This window comes from Podarcis erhardii, assembly GCF_964252035.2.
Source record: "Podarcis erhardii genome assembly, chromosome: 14".
Taxonomy (NCBI): domain Eukaryota; kingdom Metazoa; phylum Chordata; class Lepidosauria; order Squamata; family Lacertidae; genus Podarcis; species Podarcis erhardii.
In genome coordinates this window covers 34,419,646-34,440,733 of record NC_138503.1, presented here as the reverse complement: position 1 = coordinate 34,440,733, position 21,088 = coordinate 34,419,646, and the positions used below count along the sequence as shown (strand labels likewise).

General features: G+C 42.7%; 2 protein-coding genes across 31 annotated transcripts in view; both read left to right on the top strand.

Moving 5' to 3' along the window:
* RBFOX1 (RNA binding fox-1 homolog 1) overlaps positions 1 to 21,088 on the top strand; it is a 1,493,407-nt gene that overhangs the window by 755,280 nt on the left and 717,039 nt on the right. For 21 of the 30 annotated variants that reach the window (XM_081840292.1, XM_081840267.1, XM_081840271.1 and 18 more), the window contains one exon: positions 1,972 to 2,019. The exons of the other annotated variants lie outside the window; for them this stretch is intronic. In XM_081840292.1, coding sequence (XP_081696418.1) covers positions 1,972 to 2,019 — 48 coding nt within the window. Of the gene's footprint in view, positions 1 to 1,971; positions 2,020 to 21,088 lie in introns of those variants that run through there. 30 annotated transcript variants of the gene reach the window in all.
* The window catches only part of LOC309329678 (uncharacterized protein), a gene marked incomplete at its 3' end in the record, with an annotated part of 831,621 nt that overhangs the window by 678,542 nt on the left and 131,991 nt on the right, over positions 1 to 21,088 (top strand). The gene's annotated exons all lie outside the window — the stretch shown is intronic.

The window sequence follows — 21,088 nt, the reverse complement described above, 5'->3', positions numbered from 1 at the left end:
CTTTCCCCATGTGCAGATAATGTTTGCATATCTCCCCATAGTAGATAATATGTGAAAGCCTCCCTATGAAAGGTGGCTATGTGCTCTTAGACCATCCCTATAGTGTTGACAAACGCAGTTGTTTTCCGTCAGGCACCTGCAAAGTTGGCCTTGTGTGTTGTTTGGGAGAAGAATAGCAACGAATGTTCAGTAAATTAACTGTGACATGAGCATATTGAATTAGCTTAGAAAGATGGCAGGTGTTTTTCATAAAGCAGATGGCTTTCTTTTTGTTTGGTGGTACAGTTGGCAGAGGGGAATAGAATATTGCTGTTCATTGATGTGCTGCCCATCCTTTCCCCTTACATTAAGGGATCCCACCACTTTCGTTTCAAAGGAGATCATAGATAATGGCTGCATTTTGTGAGCTATCAGAAACTTTTCTAAGTCTGTAATGACCATGGCTTAGGGCAGGGATGGGGAACCTGGTGTTTGACTACAGCTCCTATCATCCCTGACAGTTGACGATGCTGGCTGGGGCTCATGGGTGATGGAGCCCCATAACACCTGCCGGGCCACAGGTTCCCCATCCCTGGTTTACAGGGTCTAATTAACTCATAGAGCTCTGCATCCCCATAAGCCCTCTTCCTCCAGTTTTGAACAAATTAATACCCCTTTGAGGAGGAGGTTTGAATTTTTTTGCTTCTTGTTTGAACTGACTGTGGTTTATTTTTGCCTCTGAACTCAAAGGTGATAGTTTAACATAACCTTGGTTTAGTGAAACAAGCCCGGGTTGTAAACCATTTGTTTCTTTAAGTCAGAGTGAGGAACCTGCTCTGCACAGTCCAATGGTCACATTTCTTAGTGGGCAAGCTTTCTGGGGCCCACAGCCAGTTTTGAGTGGGGGAAAGGGTGTGACTCTTGGTAAAGTAGGCTACAATCCTAAAAAGTGGGTGGCTTCTACATACATGAAAGCAAGAGCCATGATCAAAGTCCAAATACACATCTGTGCCAATTCTATTCCCAGCAGGCACAAAATAAAAATAGGGCAGGCTGTGGATCAGTGCCAGTGAAGGTTGTAGCCTGGGGAGGAGGCACGGCCTATGCAGACTCTCGAGGGCCAGATACTAAGGCATGGAGGGCCACATTTTCCAACTCCACTTTAAACCATAGTTTAGCTAAACCACAGTTTTATGTTGGGTTGGATGTAATGAGTGAAAACTTAAAATAGAAGCAAAGGCTTCCCATATATTCCTTGACCCTGTGCTGGAAGGCTCACAAGGCTGGGGTAGGGTCCTTCATGTATCATTAAATAATGTTTAATGTTATATCTGAATGTGCCTTTCTTTTGAGGGATGTTCATTCCTCTTGCATGGTTCAGGCATGGTTAACGAGACAATAATGTGTGCTTAGTCCTCAGACTTCCCCATATTGATCAGGGGACTTATTTTTCAAGTTTGTTTTAATGTGAGTTCAATCTCTGCTCAGTCAGTGACCCTGATAAAGCAGGGCAATCAACAATATGTGAGGTCTTCTAATTTGGTTCAAGTGAGCAAAAGTTCCCTTCATACCCTCCCCAATCCACATGGGATAAGTTCAAAGCCCACAGCAGGTCAAGCAATTATGGTAATGCTTGCATGATCAGGTAGAGCAAGAAACACATTGACATTATTCTGATGTAACACCAAACTGTGGTTTGGCCTTTCTTGTTCTGTTGGGTTAAGCTTGGTTACTGCATCCTGCACATCTCATTACAGTCAAGTTCACTTGAGGTCATTTCAAATGAATATGTGAAAGTCTGATATTTTTGTATCTATAAAATATTTAATATGATAAGTTAATGTGGTTTGGGGGTGGGGGAGAGAGAAAGTGGAGAAAAGGAGAACCCTGAACTTCAGATTAAACCATAATTTTATTTTTAGGTTTTCAGGCATTGTTGTTTTGCAGAGAGAGCTCCCCCCACCCTTACTAGATGTTTCTTAACTTTTTCAGGATACTAAAGTGGAGTGCAGCTCTTGTGTAGAAACAGAGGACAGAAAAGTAAGTCCTTCCTTTTGATATATTGTCCTTTCTCTGGTATATATTTTTGTCACAGCTTACTGGCTATAGATGACAATTCTAATATGGACATCATTATGTGCATTGGATATAATTCAAAGGGAAGTTTCACACTACAATGTGATTATGGAGAGAGAGAGAGGTTTTTCATTGTGTTTGAACCCTGCTTCTTTTGAAATGCTTATGACATAAAGACACTGCATTGAAAGCAAACATAATGCTCACAATCTTTTTACCATGGTTAGGAGATGAGTAGCAGTCTCTCATATCTTCCCTTCTTCCTATTACCCTTTCCACATGTGGACTGCCCTGCTTTCTTCTATTTTCAGAGCTAACTATAGTGCAATGTTGCATACACATTGATGATAATGTTAACCATGATTGGTTTCAAACCTGCTTCTGGCTTTGCTTGTGAGCTCCAGCAGGCCTTGAGTGGGGTGGGTGGGGGTACAGTGCTGCCGTGGTTAAATCTGGAAAATGAAAGGGAGGTGGAGAGATGGTGTGAAGGGAAACAGGTTGGGTGTGCCGCAGGAGTGAAAAAGAGTGAGTGTGCTCACCTGTGGGTTCCTCCTATCTGCTAACCTTGGTTAGAAACACCGGATCACTACATTTGAGCTGCCCCAGCTCCACATCTGAAGGTATCCTCAACCAATTGGCCTCCGGTGGGTCTTACTTGGTGGGCACTAGTGGTAATTATGAAAACAGCAGCATTCCTCCAAATGGATAAGTGGAAGGTGAAAGCATTAATATTTCCAGCAGTGCCCTGAAGTAACCTTGATGTAACAACACCACAAGGTATTCTGAAGAATTTAAATGGTGCTCTTCAGTTCTGATTCTGAATGCTGGCTACTGGAGTGATGGTGGGAAGGGAAGCATAGACTGGTATAATTGTAGAGTTGGAAGGAACCCAAATAATAATGGTGAGACTAGAGCAGGCCTTCCCCAACTCTCTGTTTCTGAGCTGCTGTCCAAGGAAGTGATGCAGTGAACACAAATCATGAACTGCACCAGTATGTTACAATAGGCATATGTTTAAATATCTGTGAAAAAAATATTTCTAAAGCATTATTTGATTTCCCTTACTGATCCTTGAGTATGAAATTTGCGCTTTGAAAGTAGCAAAACTGTTGTCACTAAAAGTAGCTTCCATGCATCACCACCTAAACTTTAATTTTCACACACACACACACACACACACACACACACATGTATGTATGTTGTTGTTCCAATATTTACATTGATTCAGGGTGTTTCTTGCTTTGTGTAACTGTTGGGTTTAGTAGTATTCGAAGCTGCTGAACATCTAAAATATATTAAGTGGATTTGAATGAGATACCACCTTGGCACGCTTCAAACTCATATTGCTCATCTGAAACATTTGTAGCAGAAAGAATAAGATTTTGAATGGCACCGTAAAGAAAGGATATGAAGAAAGCACTTTCTGTTTTAATGATTTCCTAACTTTGTCAATCAAGTCCCCATAACAGAAATATATTTTGAGCAATTTAAAAAGCCCTGCATCCCTGCTTGCTGTTGAATGACGCTTTGAGGTGGGGTGGGTGTATGGGAGTTAAAAGGGGAAAGTCTTTCTCGTTTTCAGAGCAGAAAGAATGTCAACCAGACGATGCCCTGTGGTTAAGGCCTCAATTTGAGATGAACTGGCTGGTTTCCAGTGGGAGAGGGAGGCAGAGTCTGGGAGTGGACCAGAGAGGGTACCCTATCCCTCTGGTTTTCTCCTTGATCATAAATGTGAGGCTCTACAGGCAGCTTTAGAGAAAATGAAGAGCTACACTCCCTCCCCCCTTTTAAAAAAAAATGTTTAGCAATTGCTCAGTTGTGGTAACTGAAGATAATACATGAAGATAGAGTGCAAATGTCTGAATTTAACTAAAATTGGCCTTCATCTGAGATTGCAGGGCTAGATCTACACTGACTTGTTTACGGTTGTTAGAACAATATTAGATACATTGTTCTAAAATGTCACAGGACATATAAAATAAAGTGCTTCTTACCTCAGTTTTCTCTGTCAAAACACTGTTTCCCTACGGCTGGTTCCTGTTTGCTCTGCAGCCCCCTCTGGTGTCACGTTCTAATAACACACTATGAACGTTCAAATCAGAACATTATGTGTCCATATGGTTATCAAAACTCATTCCTTAATGTTAAAACCCATGAGTGCAGATCCACCCCCAGGTTTAAAATACCAATAACAAACACTATGATTGGACCCAGAAAGTTGTGTGTGTTTGTGTGAGGAGAAAGTGGCCTTATTTTCAATGCTAATAACTTTGGTCTTCAACCAGAGAGTTTTTCCCCCAGGGTTTTGCAGCACTAAAAGAAGAAAAACCTGCTGTAGAGAACGTAGTCATATTTGAAAACAATTAGGCTTTTAAAAATTCCACATCCAATTATTTTGGGGCGATGCGGGGCAGGGGAGCAGAAGAGGATATGATTATTCTGCAGAGTGCCTCTCACAAATCTTTTCTAAAATGTGTATCTGCCCTTCCCAACAACAATGTATTTGATGGTATCTCAAACTCACTACCCCTCTTTCTCTCAAGTCAACGGAGTAAGGTAAGATAATTCAGTTTTTTGGGGGGAGGTTTTTTTTGTTGAAAATATGAAGAGAGTTCAGGAACATTAGTAAGCAGAAGGAGATTGCTTTCAAATGAAAACCACCAAAATGGTTTTCTGAGCTGGATTCAATAGGCACAGTTTATTTCTTGTGAAACTGTCACCTGCCATTCTAAAGCCCAGCCATATGTGTGATGAACAAGCAATGGTGCTTGTGGACAAGGGGGTACTTTTGCAGCTAAAGTGACATAAGATTCTAGGGGTGACAAGTTCAATGAGGAGCCTTACATTATGGCACTGGTGCACGCACACAAACAGGCTCGGTTTACGTTTAGAGGGTTCACAGTGTGCCAACGTATTCTACTGGCTCTTTTCCAAAATTGTTTCTGAAATTGCTTTTGATACTTTCAGCTGTATGCTTGATTGAAATTTCGATTAGGTTTTGTTGTGCTTTATGGGAGCAAAGGTGCCCCAGAGTTCACACAGATTAAAGGCCTCAAAATCATGGGGCCTAATCCAGTTGGGACTCAGCACTTCTTAAATCCGCTTAATTTCAGTGGGAGAGATGTAGACCTCTAGTCACCTCCCGGAGCTGCAATTCCCAGAGTTCCCTGGGAAGAGAGATTGATTGTTAAACCACTCTGGGAATTGTAGCTCTGGGTGGGGGAAACAGAGGGGTCTCCTAACAAATCTCAGCAACCTTTAGCAAACTATAGTTCCTGGCTCCCCACCCCCCACCCCATTCATACAATCTCCCTGAGAATGACAACACATCCTTATAATATCATTCCTTTTCTCTGGGTAATTGCAGCCACATTTTTGACGTGAGTGCACATGTTAGCTGCTCAATGTGATTAGTAGATGTTTTAAAAAGTGTTTAAAAGATGCTAGCCCCTAGATCACCTCATTGTAGAATCTAGGGCAAATTAGGACTGTGAAGGAGACCCACGTCCAATCTGCACATTCATCCAGGATGTGGAGATCATGCTTTGAAAATCGAACCCTCCAAATGCCTCCCCCATCCCTCGTCTGAGGATTGCTTTGCTTCCCTGCCCTTTGATTAGGCCCACTTCTCCTTTGTCAAGTCAACCTCGCTGGCATCTGCATTGACATTCTCGGCAGCGTTCCCTGGAGGCAACCACGCGGCTGACCGCTAACGAGCAGCCGAGTGGCATTAGCTTTGTAGTTCAAGGTCATTCGCAGCACCGCACTCCATTTGCCTGTTTCTCCGGAACAGGGGGAGGGTTGGTTTGCCAAGGGAATCCTTTTGAGGTGCATCTTGACAGATAAAATCACCACTTTTTACATGCAAGAGCCACCTTGGGGCCTGCAAGATCAAAAGGCTTTATGCTTTGCGCTGGAGCTGATAATGTGATAGGTCAGCAAAGTTAGAGAATTGCCCCCCCCCTTTGTTCTGTAATGTTTTATAACTCTGCATGATCTTCTTGGGGATACAATGTGCGCTGTTAAACTTGTGGCTTCTTTGCCTACGGATAAGGATTTTTTTAATAACACCTTCTGTGAAAAGGTCTTGCAGCACTTTCCAGAGATTAATTTAAAAAGCACCTGCGAAAGAAGAGACAAATGCCATCTCTATAAAAGCCAAGATACCAATGGACAAACGAAAGCAGGCAGATGACAGAATGGGGTGACCAAGGGCATGCAGCCTTGCAAATGACAGGTATCGAGTGACACATAGACACAGCACCTGGGTCCAGCTTCTTTTCTCCCCCCCCCCCCAAATATCAAACATAGGCTTTGAGGAAATGACTTCCACACCATTTTTCTAGGCCTTCTACTAACTCAGATGCTAGTGGATGGGGTTTATGAGAATGAAATGCCTTCCTAGCAGCAGCAGATTACTTTGCAGATCCATTATCAGGTTTCATAATGGGTTGGGGAGTCTGAGGGCCTGAGGGCTATAAACTTCTGAGAGGCACTTGTTGGTGGTGGGTGGGACCAAGGACTAAAGTGGGTGGAGCAACAAATGTGATTATTATTATTATTGCCAATGTACAATAGACTAGCTTCTACACACACTCAGAACTGCACACCTTTGTCTCCCATTCAGACAAGCACCATCAGTGTTCAAGGAGCTGAGGATATTATTTGGAATGCTCACTAATGAGTGATGGGTGGGAACCATTTGAATAATGAGGAAAATCCTGAAGAGAGTTGGGATGAAGATGTCTTCCTCGGTCAGGAGAAGCCGGTTGTGATGATGACGATAATGTTGATGATTAGATTTATATACCACCCTTTGTCACAAGATCTCAGGGTGCTTCACAAGATACAATGTAAAAGGACAAATAAATAGTTAAAACAAAATCAATAAAACAATAACCCCCCTTCTCCCACAAACACATTTAAAAGAATATAGAATATTAATTCTACATTTAAAAGAATGTAGAATATTAATCAGACAAAGGTTGAACAAGAGTGTTTTTGCCTGGCACTTAAAGGTGTATAATGAATGTGTGAGGTGAGCCTCCCTGGGGAGACATTTCCACCAATGGAGAGCTACTCCAGTTCTTGTGTTGCTACCCTCCAGATCTCACATGGAGGAGGCACACGGAAGAAGGGCCTCAGCTGATAAATGCAGAGTCTCAGTTGGTTTATATTGGGAGAGGTAGTCCTAGAGATATTGTGGTCCTGAGCCAGCACTTTGAATTGTACATGGAAGCTAATTGGCAACCAGTGCAATTGGTCCAGGATTACTGTAATATGCTCAAACCATCTTGCCCCACTGAGTAACCTAGCCACTGCATCTGCAGCAGCTTCAGAGGCAACCCTACGTATTGTGAGATTTGCAGGCTCCTTATCTTGAGCCTAAACAGCGTAATCCACACAGCGGAAGGATGAGCAGTATGTGCCACATTCTTTAACTTTATTTACACTTCAATGCTGAGAGAATACAAACATGCATCTTGCCTCTGCGAGAGCAGAGAAGCAACTCCTCTCGGAAACAAAGAACACCGAGAGAAACAGTGAAAAATAGGAAACCAGTGAACGTCACATCCAGTCTCCCATTCCCGTGGGAAACCCAACAGTACTCTGACTGTGGAATGCAAAACAATGCCTTGTGACTGCGTTTGCTGCTCAGTGAGGGAAATAGAAACCAACATCCTCCCCCTTTCTGTGAACATCACTGGGCAGCGTGTTCGTACAATATCAGTACAAACCCAACTTCTGCACATAGGTACAGTGTTGATCCCTTGATACAATCTTGGGCAATACATCAGCAGGAATTTCATTACCTGGCATATAGGACACCGTTACGAGTCCCTTCTGAATACGTTCCCTAGCATGTTGCAACTTCAATTGCAAATGCTTCGTGCTTTGCTTACAACCTTCAGAATTCAGCAAAGCCAAACATGCTTTGTTGTCCTGGTAAACCTGGATTGGACATTTGACAGAAATTTTCATGTCTTTGCACAATTGTAACAACCATTCACAATCCTTAAGTGAATAAGACAGTGCATTCAGTTCAGCTTCACAAGTACTTAAGCTAACTGTTGTTTGCTTCTTGCATGACCAATCAAAAAGACCCTGATTGTACATGTAGCAAACTCCAGACGTACTTTTCCTGTCTGTAGTGTCACTTCCAAAACTTGCATCTGCAAATATCTCAAGACCACCAGACTTCTGATTGTTAAATCTCAGTCTGTAATGCATAGTGCCTTTCAAATGCGTTTCAGAGCTTTCCAATCCTTAACAGTAGGATTGTTGACTTGTCTGCTTAGCAAATTACAGCTAACAGCAATGTCAGGTCTTGAACATCTGGCAATGAAGTTTAGCTTGCCTAGCACACTTCTGTACAGTGTAGTGTCAGAAAATGCTTCTTCAGTGTCATCTACCTGATAACCTGTTGTCATCGGTGTGTCTACAGGGTTAGCATCCATCAGGTTTAGTTTGCTTAACACATCAGCAATTTTCCGTGACTGGTGTACTAGAATGTTACCATCTTGATCTCTCTCTATTTCCAGAGATAGGTAGTTGTTTACCTCACCAAGATCTTTCATGCCAAAGTGCTCTTTCAGTTGAGCTAGGGCGTTATTGTACATTGTGACATCTTTCCAAAAGAACAAAATATCATCAACATAAAACAAGCAACACAGCTTCTTTTGCCCCTCCTCTTTGACAAATACACATGGATCAGCTTTCCCTTGCTTAAAACCTAGAGAAAACAATACTTCAGTGAGTTTTGTGTGCCAACACCGTGCACTTTGTTTGAGACCATAAAGGGATTTCTTCAGAGCATAAACAAATCCCTGTTTTACCTGTACGCCATCAGGTGGAAGCATATAAAGAGATTCACCTAGAGATCCGTACAAAAATGCTGTATTCACATCGTGGTGACTAAAGTGTAGATTCTCCTCTGCAGCCAGCTTGAGCATAAGCCTAATGCCTCACGGTGGGTGAGTAGGTCTCGTGATAGTCTTCACCTGGTACCTGTGCAAAATCTCTGGCTACCAATCTGGCTTTGTGTCTGACTATCTTGCCATTTTGATCAGTCTTCGCTTTGAAGACCCATTTGCTTCCAAGCAGTTTCATTCCTGGAACTACTGGAACTAGCTCCCATGTTTTGTTCCTCTCTAAGGAATCAAGCTCAGCCTTCATGGCATTTAACCATGGCTCAGCATCCTTTGAATCGAAATCCTGGATTTCTTGGAAACTTGAAGGTTCAAATACCTTCTTGGAGCTTTTAACAGCTGCTACTGCTGTCTTAGCAAATTCATCAGCAAATCTCTTTGGAGGTCTGCCTTTTGTGGCTCTTTGTGACCTGCGAATTAGCCTTAGGTCTTCAACACTCTCCTCTTCCTTCTTAGGAGAAAAGTGACCTATTGTGAACAATGGTTCCTCCAATTCTTGACCAGAGCTTTCAGAGGGTCGCATAGAGGCTTTCGCACTCTTGAAATCCTCTGAATCATCCGATTCAGTCTCAGACTCAGGACCTTCATCAGTGGGTGTGGGTTGTTGCAGCTGCTTTTGCTGTTGCCTATCCTCAGTCTCATCACTGTCATCAGGATAACATTGGAAAATTCCCACATTCTCCCCCCACTTGGCATTGTACTCAACACTTCTTGTGAGCCTAATTGTCTTAGAGTCAGTCATCATTATTCTGTAAGAACCTTTCTGATAACCTAGAAAGATACCATGCAATCCACGCTTGCCTAACTTTGTGGTGTGTGAACCCACATGTCAGAACCAAAAATTCTCATGTGTTTGATGTAAGGTTTCTTGCCAAACATCTTCTCATAGGGGGTACAACCAATCGCTGAAGACAACCTGCGATTATAACTGTAAACAAAACACGAGAGAGATTCCGCCCAATAACTCTCTGGAAGATTGGCATCATGCAGCAAGGTTTTTAACCCTTGAAGCAATGTCTGATTTGCCCTCTCACAAAGTCCATTCTGCCATGGCGAGCGAGGACTAGACAAATCGTGTTGAATTCCTTTCTCAGTCAGAAAAACTTCAAACTGCTGAGAAGTGAATTCCCCCCCACAATCAGTGAAAAGAGTCTTTATCTTCTTACCATGCACATTTTCCAACCAAGCACAGAATTCCTTGAACCTTGGAAAAGCCTCTGATTTCTGCTTGAGATTGTACACATAAATATACCTGGAAAATGCATAAATGAGAACCATGAAGTACCTGTTTCCACCCAAAGAGGGCGATAGTGGACCAACCAAATCAGCATGAACAACCTGGTATTGTTCTGTAGCTTGCCTACTAGACACCTTACCTTTCGCAGCCATTTTCACCTTGTTTGCTGCGCATGCCTTACACTTCATGTGGTACCTGCAGGGTTTAATAGTCATACCTTCAACCAAGGTAGGCATTTTAGATACTGCCTCAAAATGCAAATGACCAAATTTCCTGTGAAAATCATGAATACAACCTGCATGCAAACTTTTGTTAGAACCTGCAATGCAACAAGTTTCATCCTGCACATCATCATCATAATACAAAACAAACAAACGATCAACATATTCAGCATGCAATACATAATCGTTTTTCTTTGTGATGGTGCATTTCTTGTTCTTGAAGGAAACGTCAATGTTCCGTTCATTCAGCTGTGCAACACTGAGTAGATTGTGTGTGGCATCTGGAACGTAGAGCACATCTTGTATCGATAAGTCCAAACTGTGAAGAACAACAGTTCCGTAGCCTTGACTGGAGATCGTGTGGTCATCCGCCTGGTGAATCGCACCTTCCTGCGGTGTAAAAGACACGAACAGTCGCTTGTCGTTGCATAAGTGGTGGGTCGCTGCTGAATCAACAACAAAGAAAGATCTATACGTCTTCTGGACCTTTGCAACCCTTGGAGTGAAGCGTGAGACCATTGCCTTGTGCTGCGTTGTCCTGGACACCGGACCTTTGCCTTGGCCGTGGCCTTTTCCACGCCATGAGCTTTCGCTGCGCTGCTCTGTCTTGGCCCTGGGATATCTGCATTCCCTCTTCATATGGCCTAGACGTCCACACGAGTAGCATTTCACTGCCTTCAAAGCTTTGGCGCCATCTGGTGGTTCCACTGCATTCAGGGATGACGTCTGTGAAGACTCCCCCTTACCGATGCAGCTAGCACCCCGGCGGTCTGCTTCATTCAGAATCACGGCAGTAACATGGGCTACTGTGAGCTGAGCAGTTGGCTGAACGGCAATCTGAGTGGCAACGGACTCCCCACTTGCATCAGCCAGCATTGCATTAGCCATCTCTGCTGCTTTAAACAAGCTGCGTCTGAGCTTACTGCAGCTTCATTCCAAAAGCACTTTTAAAAGGTACTTTCGGTTTTCAAGTCTCTCAAGCCTGTGAGCTTGTGCCTGTGAGCCTGTGAGCCTTTGCGCCTTGGCCGCGGCAAACGGCTTTAAAAGTTTAAAGTCCAGCCATAAAGCCATTAATTAGGAGCTGGCAGGCTGCCCGGAGCATGAGCACATACCTCTCATCAATCATCGTGACGCGCAGAGCAGATAACACCGATCCGTCCCTCTGTTCCTCTGCCGGCATTCCGATCCTCTGGTTCTTGGTTCCTCTGCCAGGAGCCATTCTTCAGTTTGATTGCGTTTTTCTGGGCCCATAACCAAAAATGTGAGATTTGCAGGCTCCTTATCTTGAGCCTAAACAGTGTAGTCCACACAGCGGAAGGATGAGCAGTATGTGCCACATTCTTTAACTTTATTTACACTTCAATGCTGAGAGAATACAAACATGCATCTTGCCTCTGCGAGAGCAGAGAAGCAACTCCTCTCGGAAACAAAGAACACCAAGAGAAACAATGAAAAACAGGAAACCAGTGAACGTCACATCCAGTCTCCCATTCCCGTGGGAAACCCAACAGTACTCTGACTGTGGAATGCAAAACAATGCCTTGTGACTGCGTTTGCTGCTCAGTGAGGGAAATAGAAACCAACACGTATAATGTGCTGCAGTAATCCAGCCTAGAGGTTACCAGAGCATAGACAGCAGAAGTTAGTCTACCATTGAACAACAACCATCAAATTCCACCCTTCTTTCTGCACTGAAATAAGTACAGGGATGCTATAGCCACAAGTTTCTCCTTCACTACCCACCCCTTTTCCTTGATTCCCAACCTCACTACATTTTTCAGGCTTCTTTGGGAAATGTGTGATTTCCCATGGGTGTTCTTGGAAGTGTGGCAGGGCTGGGAAGTTGTGGAGAACTGTAGCAAAACCGTGCACTGTCTTGAATTTGAAATTTGAAATTCAGAACAAAACAAAAAAATGAATCAATGTTAAATTCTTAATATATCAGTCAAAAAGACTAGGTGATCAGAACTAAAAAATAAATAAATCATGGATATATTCTAATGAAGATAACTTAGGAAGCATTCCTACTTCTCTGCAAAAGCTTATATATCTGATCTATTAATCTATAATAGATGTGAGTGACTAAGAATCAGGGTTTTTTTTACAGTGAAATGTGATGCTTTAACTATCGAAGAACTAGAAATGTTTTAAGCTTCCTGACAAGGTTTTATCTGCATATGTAATAAACTGCATGAATGCACTCAAGAGGGGGGGGGACTTGACTTCCCCCTTTCTTTGTCTTCCTCTCTCTTTTGGGTGGGAGCATAGCTAGCCCGTTTTATTGTCTTCCAGATTGATGGGCGATAGGAAGTCTTCATGCTTTTATATATAAGGCATGTGCCGCACAGATATGATTTATGTTATCTCAGCAGTTTTTGCTCAGTTTCACTGGAATGCTCTTCTTGTTGATCAAGGTCAGAAGACCCTGCGATTGTGCCATTTATCTCAGCTGCTTGAATTCTGAAATATTGAGCCTTGATTCAATATTGTAAGAATAGATCGGGGTGGGGGAATCTGTGGTTTCATGACGGTGGTTTAGCAGGAGGCTGGCATAAGTGTATGTGGGGAGAGGGAGTGGGGGAGGGTCATAAACAGCACAGTCGTGGAACATCTGTTTTGCATGCAGAAGGTTTCAGGTTCAATCTCCAATGATATCTCCAGGCAGGACTGGGAAGAGGCTCCTGCCTGAAACCCTGGACAATACTGAGCTATACGGACTAAGGGTCTAACTCATTATAAAAAGCTTCCAGTTGTACATGCGTACCCCATGTCCTGTGGAAGGGCCACAGCTCAGTCATAGAGCAGCTGCCTTGCATGAAATAGATCCCAGGTTCATTCCTTGGCATCACCAGTTAGGACTGGGGAAAGCCGCCTATCTTAAAGCCTGAAAAGCTTTAAGATAGTCAGGGTAGACAATGCTGAACTAGGTGGATCAGTGGTCTGACCAGTGGCGTAGCGTGGGTTGTCAGCACCCGGGGCAAGGCAAGTAATTTGCGCCCCCTAACCCGTGGATTTGCGCCCCCTAACCCGTGGATTTGCCCTAACCCCAGATGTTGCGCCCGGTGCGGCCGGCCCCCCCTGCACCCCCCACGCTACGCCACTGGGTCTGACACAGTATAAGGCAGCTTCCTAGGCTTCTCTATATGAGAGAGAGACTGTTTATCTATTGAGACTGTGTACATGTAATTCCAATAGTTTCCCTAGAATTTGGTGAATGCTGACATTTGAATCTTGATAGTTGGAGTGAGTTTTGTGAACACAAGCTATGTTAATGACTGACAGCTTAGTAGGCCAGAGGCTTTCAACCTTTTTTGAGTCCACGGCTCCCTTGACCTACCACATTATTTCTGTGGGTCCCCTGTGGGATATAGGGGAATCCTCACTTATGTAGGAGTTCCATTCCAGGCCACCACACACATCACTGGAATACGCAAAAGTGGGGATTCCCTGGTTCCGCCCCTGCCCTGTTTTGGTGCCGTTTTTAGCATGCGTGTAAGCGGGAACATGCATGACATTTGTGTGCAAGTGGGGATTCTCTTGTATGTGGTAAAAAACTTGTGGTGTTGTGTCATTTAGTGGTTTTGCCTATCATTTTTTAGGATTAAAATTTAAACAGTATAGCTTTGAAAATACTTTTTTAAAATTACAAGTCATTCATGGCCCTGCTCAGTGTTGTTTTTGTAAGGTGGCACCCAGTAAAATAAAACTGAAACAGGATCCTAAACAGCCTCAGCTGGCAGTGACTTAGTGAGGGAATGGAAATGAAAGGCACTCTGCACACACTCCAAGACATCTTTTCCCTTCTGTTATGATGCTAAGAATGGGCAGCAGGAGGCAGGTCTTAACTCCCTTATAAACAAGCATTAGGTTGCAGCTTGAATGCTTGGTTGACCGGGCACTTGGAAACAAGGGTTAATCACTGTGCATTTCCATTGTCTATCTAAGTCTTCCTTAGTGTATTGTGTTGCCATAGTAGGGAGTGGGGGAAAGGCAGGAATTAGCGATGTTACCTTCTAACAGACAATGTTCACAGGCAACATTTCGGAAGAACAGATGAACATAAGAATCTATGTGATTAACTTTTGAACCTCCAGCTTCAAATCCAGCTGAGTGTAAGAAGAGCCTGTCTTCTGAGACTAGCCAAAGGCCCACCTCTTCCAGTATCCTGTTCTTAAAATGGCCAACCAGATTGCTATGGGAGATTCCACAAACAGGACCTGAGCAGAACCACATTGTATTCAGAGGGATACTGTTTCTGAGAGCATAGGCAGAACATAGCAACCATAGCTAGACATCATAGAGAAGTCAGTGTCACTACCACTATCCATGACATGTTTCAGTCTACTTGAAGAATTTGGTCTATCTAGCACATGATTGTGTATACCAGCCCTTCCTACCTGATGTCCCCCCCCCCCGTTTTTTACTACAACTCCCATCAGCCCCAGTATCATGCAGTGAGTGGTGCTGTCTGGGTCTCATGGGAATTGTAGTCTGAAATAGTTTGAGGGCAGCAAGCTTTGGAAAGGTTGGTCGACATTAGCTGCTAGCAGTTTTCCAGGGGATTTCAGACAGTTGCCAGGATAGATAAAGTAACTGCAACAAATGCTCTTGAAAAGCATTACACTCCAGGATGAAGAAAAGAAGACGGTGTTATAGTTAAAGGTCACAACTTTCTTAATTGGCATCTGAAACATTTGTTGAGAGAACTTCTGGGAGCACATGCTGGACATGTTAACAAAGCCTGGGCTGATCTGGAAGAGAGCACCAACATTGCTTAGCTTAGTTTTCAGTGAATTAAGCCTTCAGAGCATTCCATGCTCAAAGCTCTATGACTTCCAGCTTGGAAACAGCATAAGAGCAGCTGATGAAAAGGAAAGCTGAAATATTTCACCACATTAAAAACAAACAAACAAACAAACAAACAAACAAACAAACAAACAAACAAACTGTGTTTTGTTAATCACAGCAACATAGATATTATTTTAGTGATTATCCAAATCCTTAAAAAAAGGATCTAGAGCAAGCTTGCATGAAGTGCTGTTTGATGCCTTTATAAGTGTGTGTGTGTGTGTGTGTGTGTGTGTGTGTGTGCATTTTCACACACCATTTCGCAAAATGCTAGTAAATGTAGTTCACAGTTTATTATATATGAATGAAGTAGAAAATGTACCTACATCAAAAGATGAAGTGAGTGTTTGGGGGGGGGGGAGTAACCTAAATTATGGGCACTTTATCAAAAACATCAGGGTACTGAAATTAAATAAAAATTAAGTAGCATGCCTGCAAGCAGAGTAATGACCCATCTGTTCATTACAGCCTTAGTTTCCATCAAAGACACAATCTCATTAAAAGCATATCTTTGATTATAGAATGAGTTCCAACTGCATAAAAGTTGTATTACTTTATTCTAAGTTATTTGAATTGTGGTGGGCTTTTACTTTCTTTTTGCAAGGGTGTTGGGGTCAGTTAGCTTATCTTCAAGAGCAATGATAAGTTGTGTAAATTTTGGAGCTGGGATGCAAGGGTGGTTAAGGAGGAAATTTGTCAAGGTTTGTATTTTTTAAAAAAGTGGAAGGAAGCTCCTATGTTGACAGGTGCTTCTATACTAAATAGAAGAGCTTATTTTGCCACACTACACAGTGATTCCTGGCCTCAGTAATTTGGGAAAATAATTAACTTTAGAAACTTTTTTTTAAAAAAATAACAACAGAAAAGAGTCCCCTTCTCCCTCCCTCCACTTTCAAAAGCCTTTTCTCTTCAGGTTTACTTTCTTTCTCTCGTCTAATGAATATGGCTAGAAACCAATACCATCTCATGTGTTCTTTGCATCAGAGGAAACTTTTTACATTTAATACTCTCCAAGGTGCCCTTTGAACAAGCAACTTTTTTTTTTTTTAGCTGAAATTACTCTTTGGTAAGCCAAACGTTTTCAGGGGAATGTTAGATCTTCATGAGCCAAAGACAGCAATCCAGAAGGTGTGAGATAGAAAAGTAAACACTTTTGAGAGCTTGTTCCTGTAGTAGTAGTAGTAATAATAATAATAATAATAATAATAATAATAAACAACTAAGGGGGGAGTAGTTTATTTGGATTTACTTATTTATTTTTATTTCATAAAATGTATTTAAAAAACAACAACAAAAAACAACACACCTCAAAGTAGTTGACGAAAAGATGAAGCAAGAGAATCCAGAAAAAAATTACCACCGTACTTTAAAATGTTCAGAAGTTAAAATACTAAAACAGATAAAAACAACCTCAACTTTCTAAGCATATGGATAGACTTGTCTAAACAAAGATGTTTTTTGGCGGGCACCAGGAAGAGTAAAGTGAAGGTGCCTGCTTGTTCTCAATAGGCAGGGAGTTCCAAAGTATAGTCGCCGCCACACAAAACAACCGAGTTCTTACAAATGTGGAATGGGTATTATTATTACTGCCTGTAGTAGTGCCCATTCTGCCCATCAAAGTGGTTGAGGGGGCGCAGGTGGGGTAAGGCGCTCTCGTAGGTAAATTGGGGGTTGCAAGTTTTTAAGGGCTTTATATACCCATAGATAAAGGTAAAGTGACCCCTGACCATTAGGTCTAGTCGTGGACGACTCTGGGGTTGCGACGCTCAGCTCGCTTTATTAGCCGAGGGAGCCGGCCTACAGCTTCTGGGTCATGTGGCCAGCATGACTAAGCCACTTCTGGTGAACTGGAGCAGCGCATGGAAATGCCGTTTACCTTCCCGCCGGAGTGGTACCTATTTATCTACTTGCACTTTTGATGTGCTTTTGAACTGCTAGGTTGGCAGGAGCAGGGACTGAGCAACGGTAGCTCACCCCGTTGCGGGGATTCGAACCGCCGACCTTCTGATCGGCAAGCCCTAGGCTTTGTGGTTTAACCCACAGCACCACTCGCGTCCCTTATATACCCATAGTAACACCTTGAACCTGGCCTGGCAGCAAATAGGCAACCACTGAAGATCTCTGGAGCCACAGCCTATAGCCAGGGATGATGAAGACTCGAGTCCAGCAATGTACAGTGGGCTTTCTCTGCTTTCTCTGAGGTGAAGGTTTGTAACTCAGTGGTGGGGTATCTGCTCTGCATGCAGCAGGTCTTGGGTTCAATGTCTGGCTTCTCTAGTTATCTTACTTCAGAGAGAGTTATTACTGTGAAGTAAACAGTGTATATTCCCCAATTTCATTTTTAAACTTTAAATGAACAACACCCCTTTGAGGCTGCAATCCTATACACACTTGCGTGAAGGTAACCCCTACTGCAGTCAGTTGGAATTCATGATAAACATGCATGAGATTGGATCCCTCTTTGTTGTCCTTCAATCTGCAGGTGGTTTTTTTGTGTGTGGGTGTTTTTTGTTTGTGCAGGCTTTGGGGAATGGACTGCTTTTAAGGAAAGGGAATTTAGTGGTGCTGTTTTTACTGTGCTTTAATTTGTTTTTGCATTGTTTTAATTCCGTTACAGTTTAGTGATTTGTTAACGCTTATCTTTTAAATGTTTTTAGCTGTGTTTTTTTTTTTTTAAATCTCTGTTTGTTTTAATTTTTGTGATCTTCTGTGAGTTCCATTTTGGGAGGAAAGGTGGAATAGTAATAGTAGTAATAATTCATGCCAATATTAGAGACAACGCTTTTTACAAATGTAGGAAGATCAAAGACCCCCCCTTTATTGTCCCTTGATTCCCCCTCCCTTTCCCCCCTGGTTGACAGAGCCAGTATCTGAATATGACCTGTTAAAGGCTGATTTATTGATTATGCCACTTGGTCATTCATCCCCCTTCAGAGGGATTGCTAGAGAATGGATGGAGTTAGCTTTGTGTGAAATTTAAATTGTGTGTGTTGATCATGCATTTATCTTATTTAAATTTGCACTGCAAGGCTGTGCTTGTATTTCAAATTTAAATGGTGTTTTGTTTTGTTTTTAGAATCTAGATATGGGAAGTTGTACATTTTAAAATTATTTTAGACTTGTCTTTTTTTATTTAGAAAACTCTTTGAACTTGCGATTATTTTAATGATTCCATAATCCATATTAATTATATAATGGTTGACAGTATAATTTTTTATTTGGAAGTAAGTCTTGTTGAGTTCAGCTGGATTTACTCTCAGGTAAGTTTGGGTAGGATTGCAGCCTAACACTATCTGGCTTTGCAAAGGCTATAATTGAGCAATTAATGTCATTCCTTGTGCTTTTTATTGTGCTTAAATATCCAGAAGATGGCAGTAGAGGACAAAGAATCTGCACTCAGCTGCTTGACTAAATAATTAATTAACAGAAGTAATAAGGAACTTTAAATGTGAAATCCTGTCCAGAAGTTGTAGGATAAGTTTAAAACATTAGTGCAAGCATCTACATCTTGCCTATTCGCTTATGGACAATACCTGGTGTTGGTGGTGTTGGTGATGATGATGATGATGATGATTTTAAAAGCCAAAAAACTCACAAAATAGTATTTTGTAATATTTAGGGACCTTATTCCCCCTTGTACCCTGGGGTTTTACTGTATACTTGTGTTAACACCCAAATCAAAAAAATGCCTATTTGCATGTGGTGGCATCTTTCATTTTATTGGACATAGCAGATTCTGTCGCTCTGCTCCTTGACACATCTGTGGGTGGGTGGGTGGGGGGTGTACACACAACACACACACACACACAGAGTTGTTCCCAGTGGCAGAGTTTCATACTCTGGCACTGGGGAGCAGAGAGCAGGCGGGGCGGGGCTGGCACGTGTCCTGGGGGCAGGGCGTGCGTTCTGGGGGAGCGGGGCACCCAGCATGGGCGGGGGGGGGGGGGGCAGCCATGATGGCACCCTGCGAAGTTCACACTGCCGGGGGCGGTGCGCTCCCCCTGCACTCCTCTTCCTCCGCCAGTGGTTGTTCCCACTAATTTCTGTCCGGTGTTGCAATTCTGTACACATAGCCATAAACCTCATTCGGCTCTACTGTGTCTCAGTTCAGAGTAACCATACCTAGGGTGAGGTTCTTTGTCTAATAATGATAATAACTTAATTAGTCAAACAGATAAATGAATAAATGTGTGACTCTTTTCACTTTTGACCTTCTTCCGGAATGACATTTCACAGATGAAAGTTTTGTTTGCTTGTCACTTTTATTTCTTTATTTTTCTTGTTCTTTCTTTTCCTTTTTAACAGACAGAGCAAGATGCACTCTTAGGACCCACTTTATATCTCCCCTGAAATATTAATGATTGTGTAAAAACCATGCTATTACATAACCAGACATTTCTGAAGTGCTTAAAAGGCAAAGAAAAATTTGCTCACTGACATGACTACTCTCAAGCATGTATAATATACTGCCACAACATTACACATACAACCGTGAAAAATTAATTCAGGTTGCTATTTCCTAGTGCTTAGCAATGTTGTCTGTCTGTCTTTCTATGCACCTCCCCTCCTTTCTCTTCTAGGGGAGGCTTCCCAGAAACCTGGATTTAGCGTATCATTTCCTATGCTAGCTTTTTGAGCCAATATGACTCCCACATTTTTTTTAAAAAATATGTATTTAGTTTTATTGGGGTACAGATGAAACAATTTGCAGTTGCTTCACTCAGTCCTTCCAACCAAACCTATTTTATTATGTTGAAGCGAAAGATGAGCCCTTTTGGAGCATCAAAAGCCCTCAAATGATCACAATTGCATGGGGTGGGGAGCAGTGGCAGACCTACATTTGGGGGGCCCTGAAGCTTGAACTATTATGGGGGCCCCTTCACAACCAAAAGCAAGGTCTGGGCAAACACTGTTATCTTCTTCAGTGGGGCTGTTCCATGACAGATCACCACACCTTTAAATCTTTGCTACTGACTCTCAAACTTTGGGATTGTGGAAATATACACAACAACAAAACAATCAGTTTGAGTCATATGTCTCCAATTGTGTCTACTAGACCCCCTCTTTTTAAGCAATGCAGACCAAAGTCGCTTCTGGGGGCCCTCCAGGATTTAGGGACCCAGAAGCTTAAGCTTCATTAGTTTCATAGTAGATCCATCCCTGGTGGGGATGGAGACTGGACCCAACATGCTGACCCCATCCTCTCAATCATGTCCCTGCACTCTGACCCAGTGCCAACCAGGTGTTGAGGCTGAAGGTCTAAGGTGCGGTTTCAGATGCTTGAGGACGGTGGTGAATTGGAGATTCAGAATGTGGAGAAAACGGTTGGCAGGAAAAGTTTAAGCAACTGCTTCTTACTCTGAATTTCCCTGAAAGAAGGAGCAATCTGATGAAGAAAATAGCAATGTGTGTATAGAAGGGGGCAGGGAGTGAGGACAGAAGGATGTTGCAGTGGTTCAAACTCCTAAGAACATAAGAAGAAACTGCTAGATCAGGCCAATGACCTGTCTAGTCCAGCGCCCTGTTCTCACACTGGCCAAACAGATGCCCATGGAAAGCCCACAAGCACAAGAACACTCTCCCCTCCTGAGGTTTCCAGTAGGTAGTATTCAGAAGCACTGCTGCCTCTTGACTGTGGAGGCAGAGCAACAGCCATCATGGTTAGTAGCCATCAAGAGCCCTCTACTGCATTAATTTGTCTAATCCTATTCTAAAAACATCTAGGTTTTCCTCCTCATATCCCTCCTTCAACAGTGAGGGCTTGCTCCAGGTTCACTGATTTTGCAAGGTAACAATGA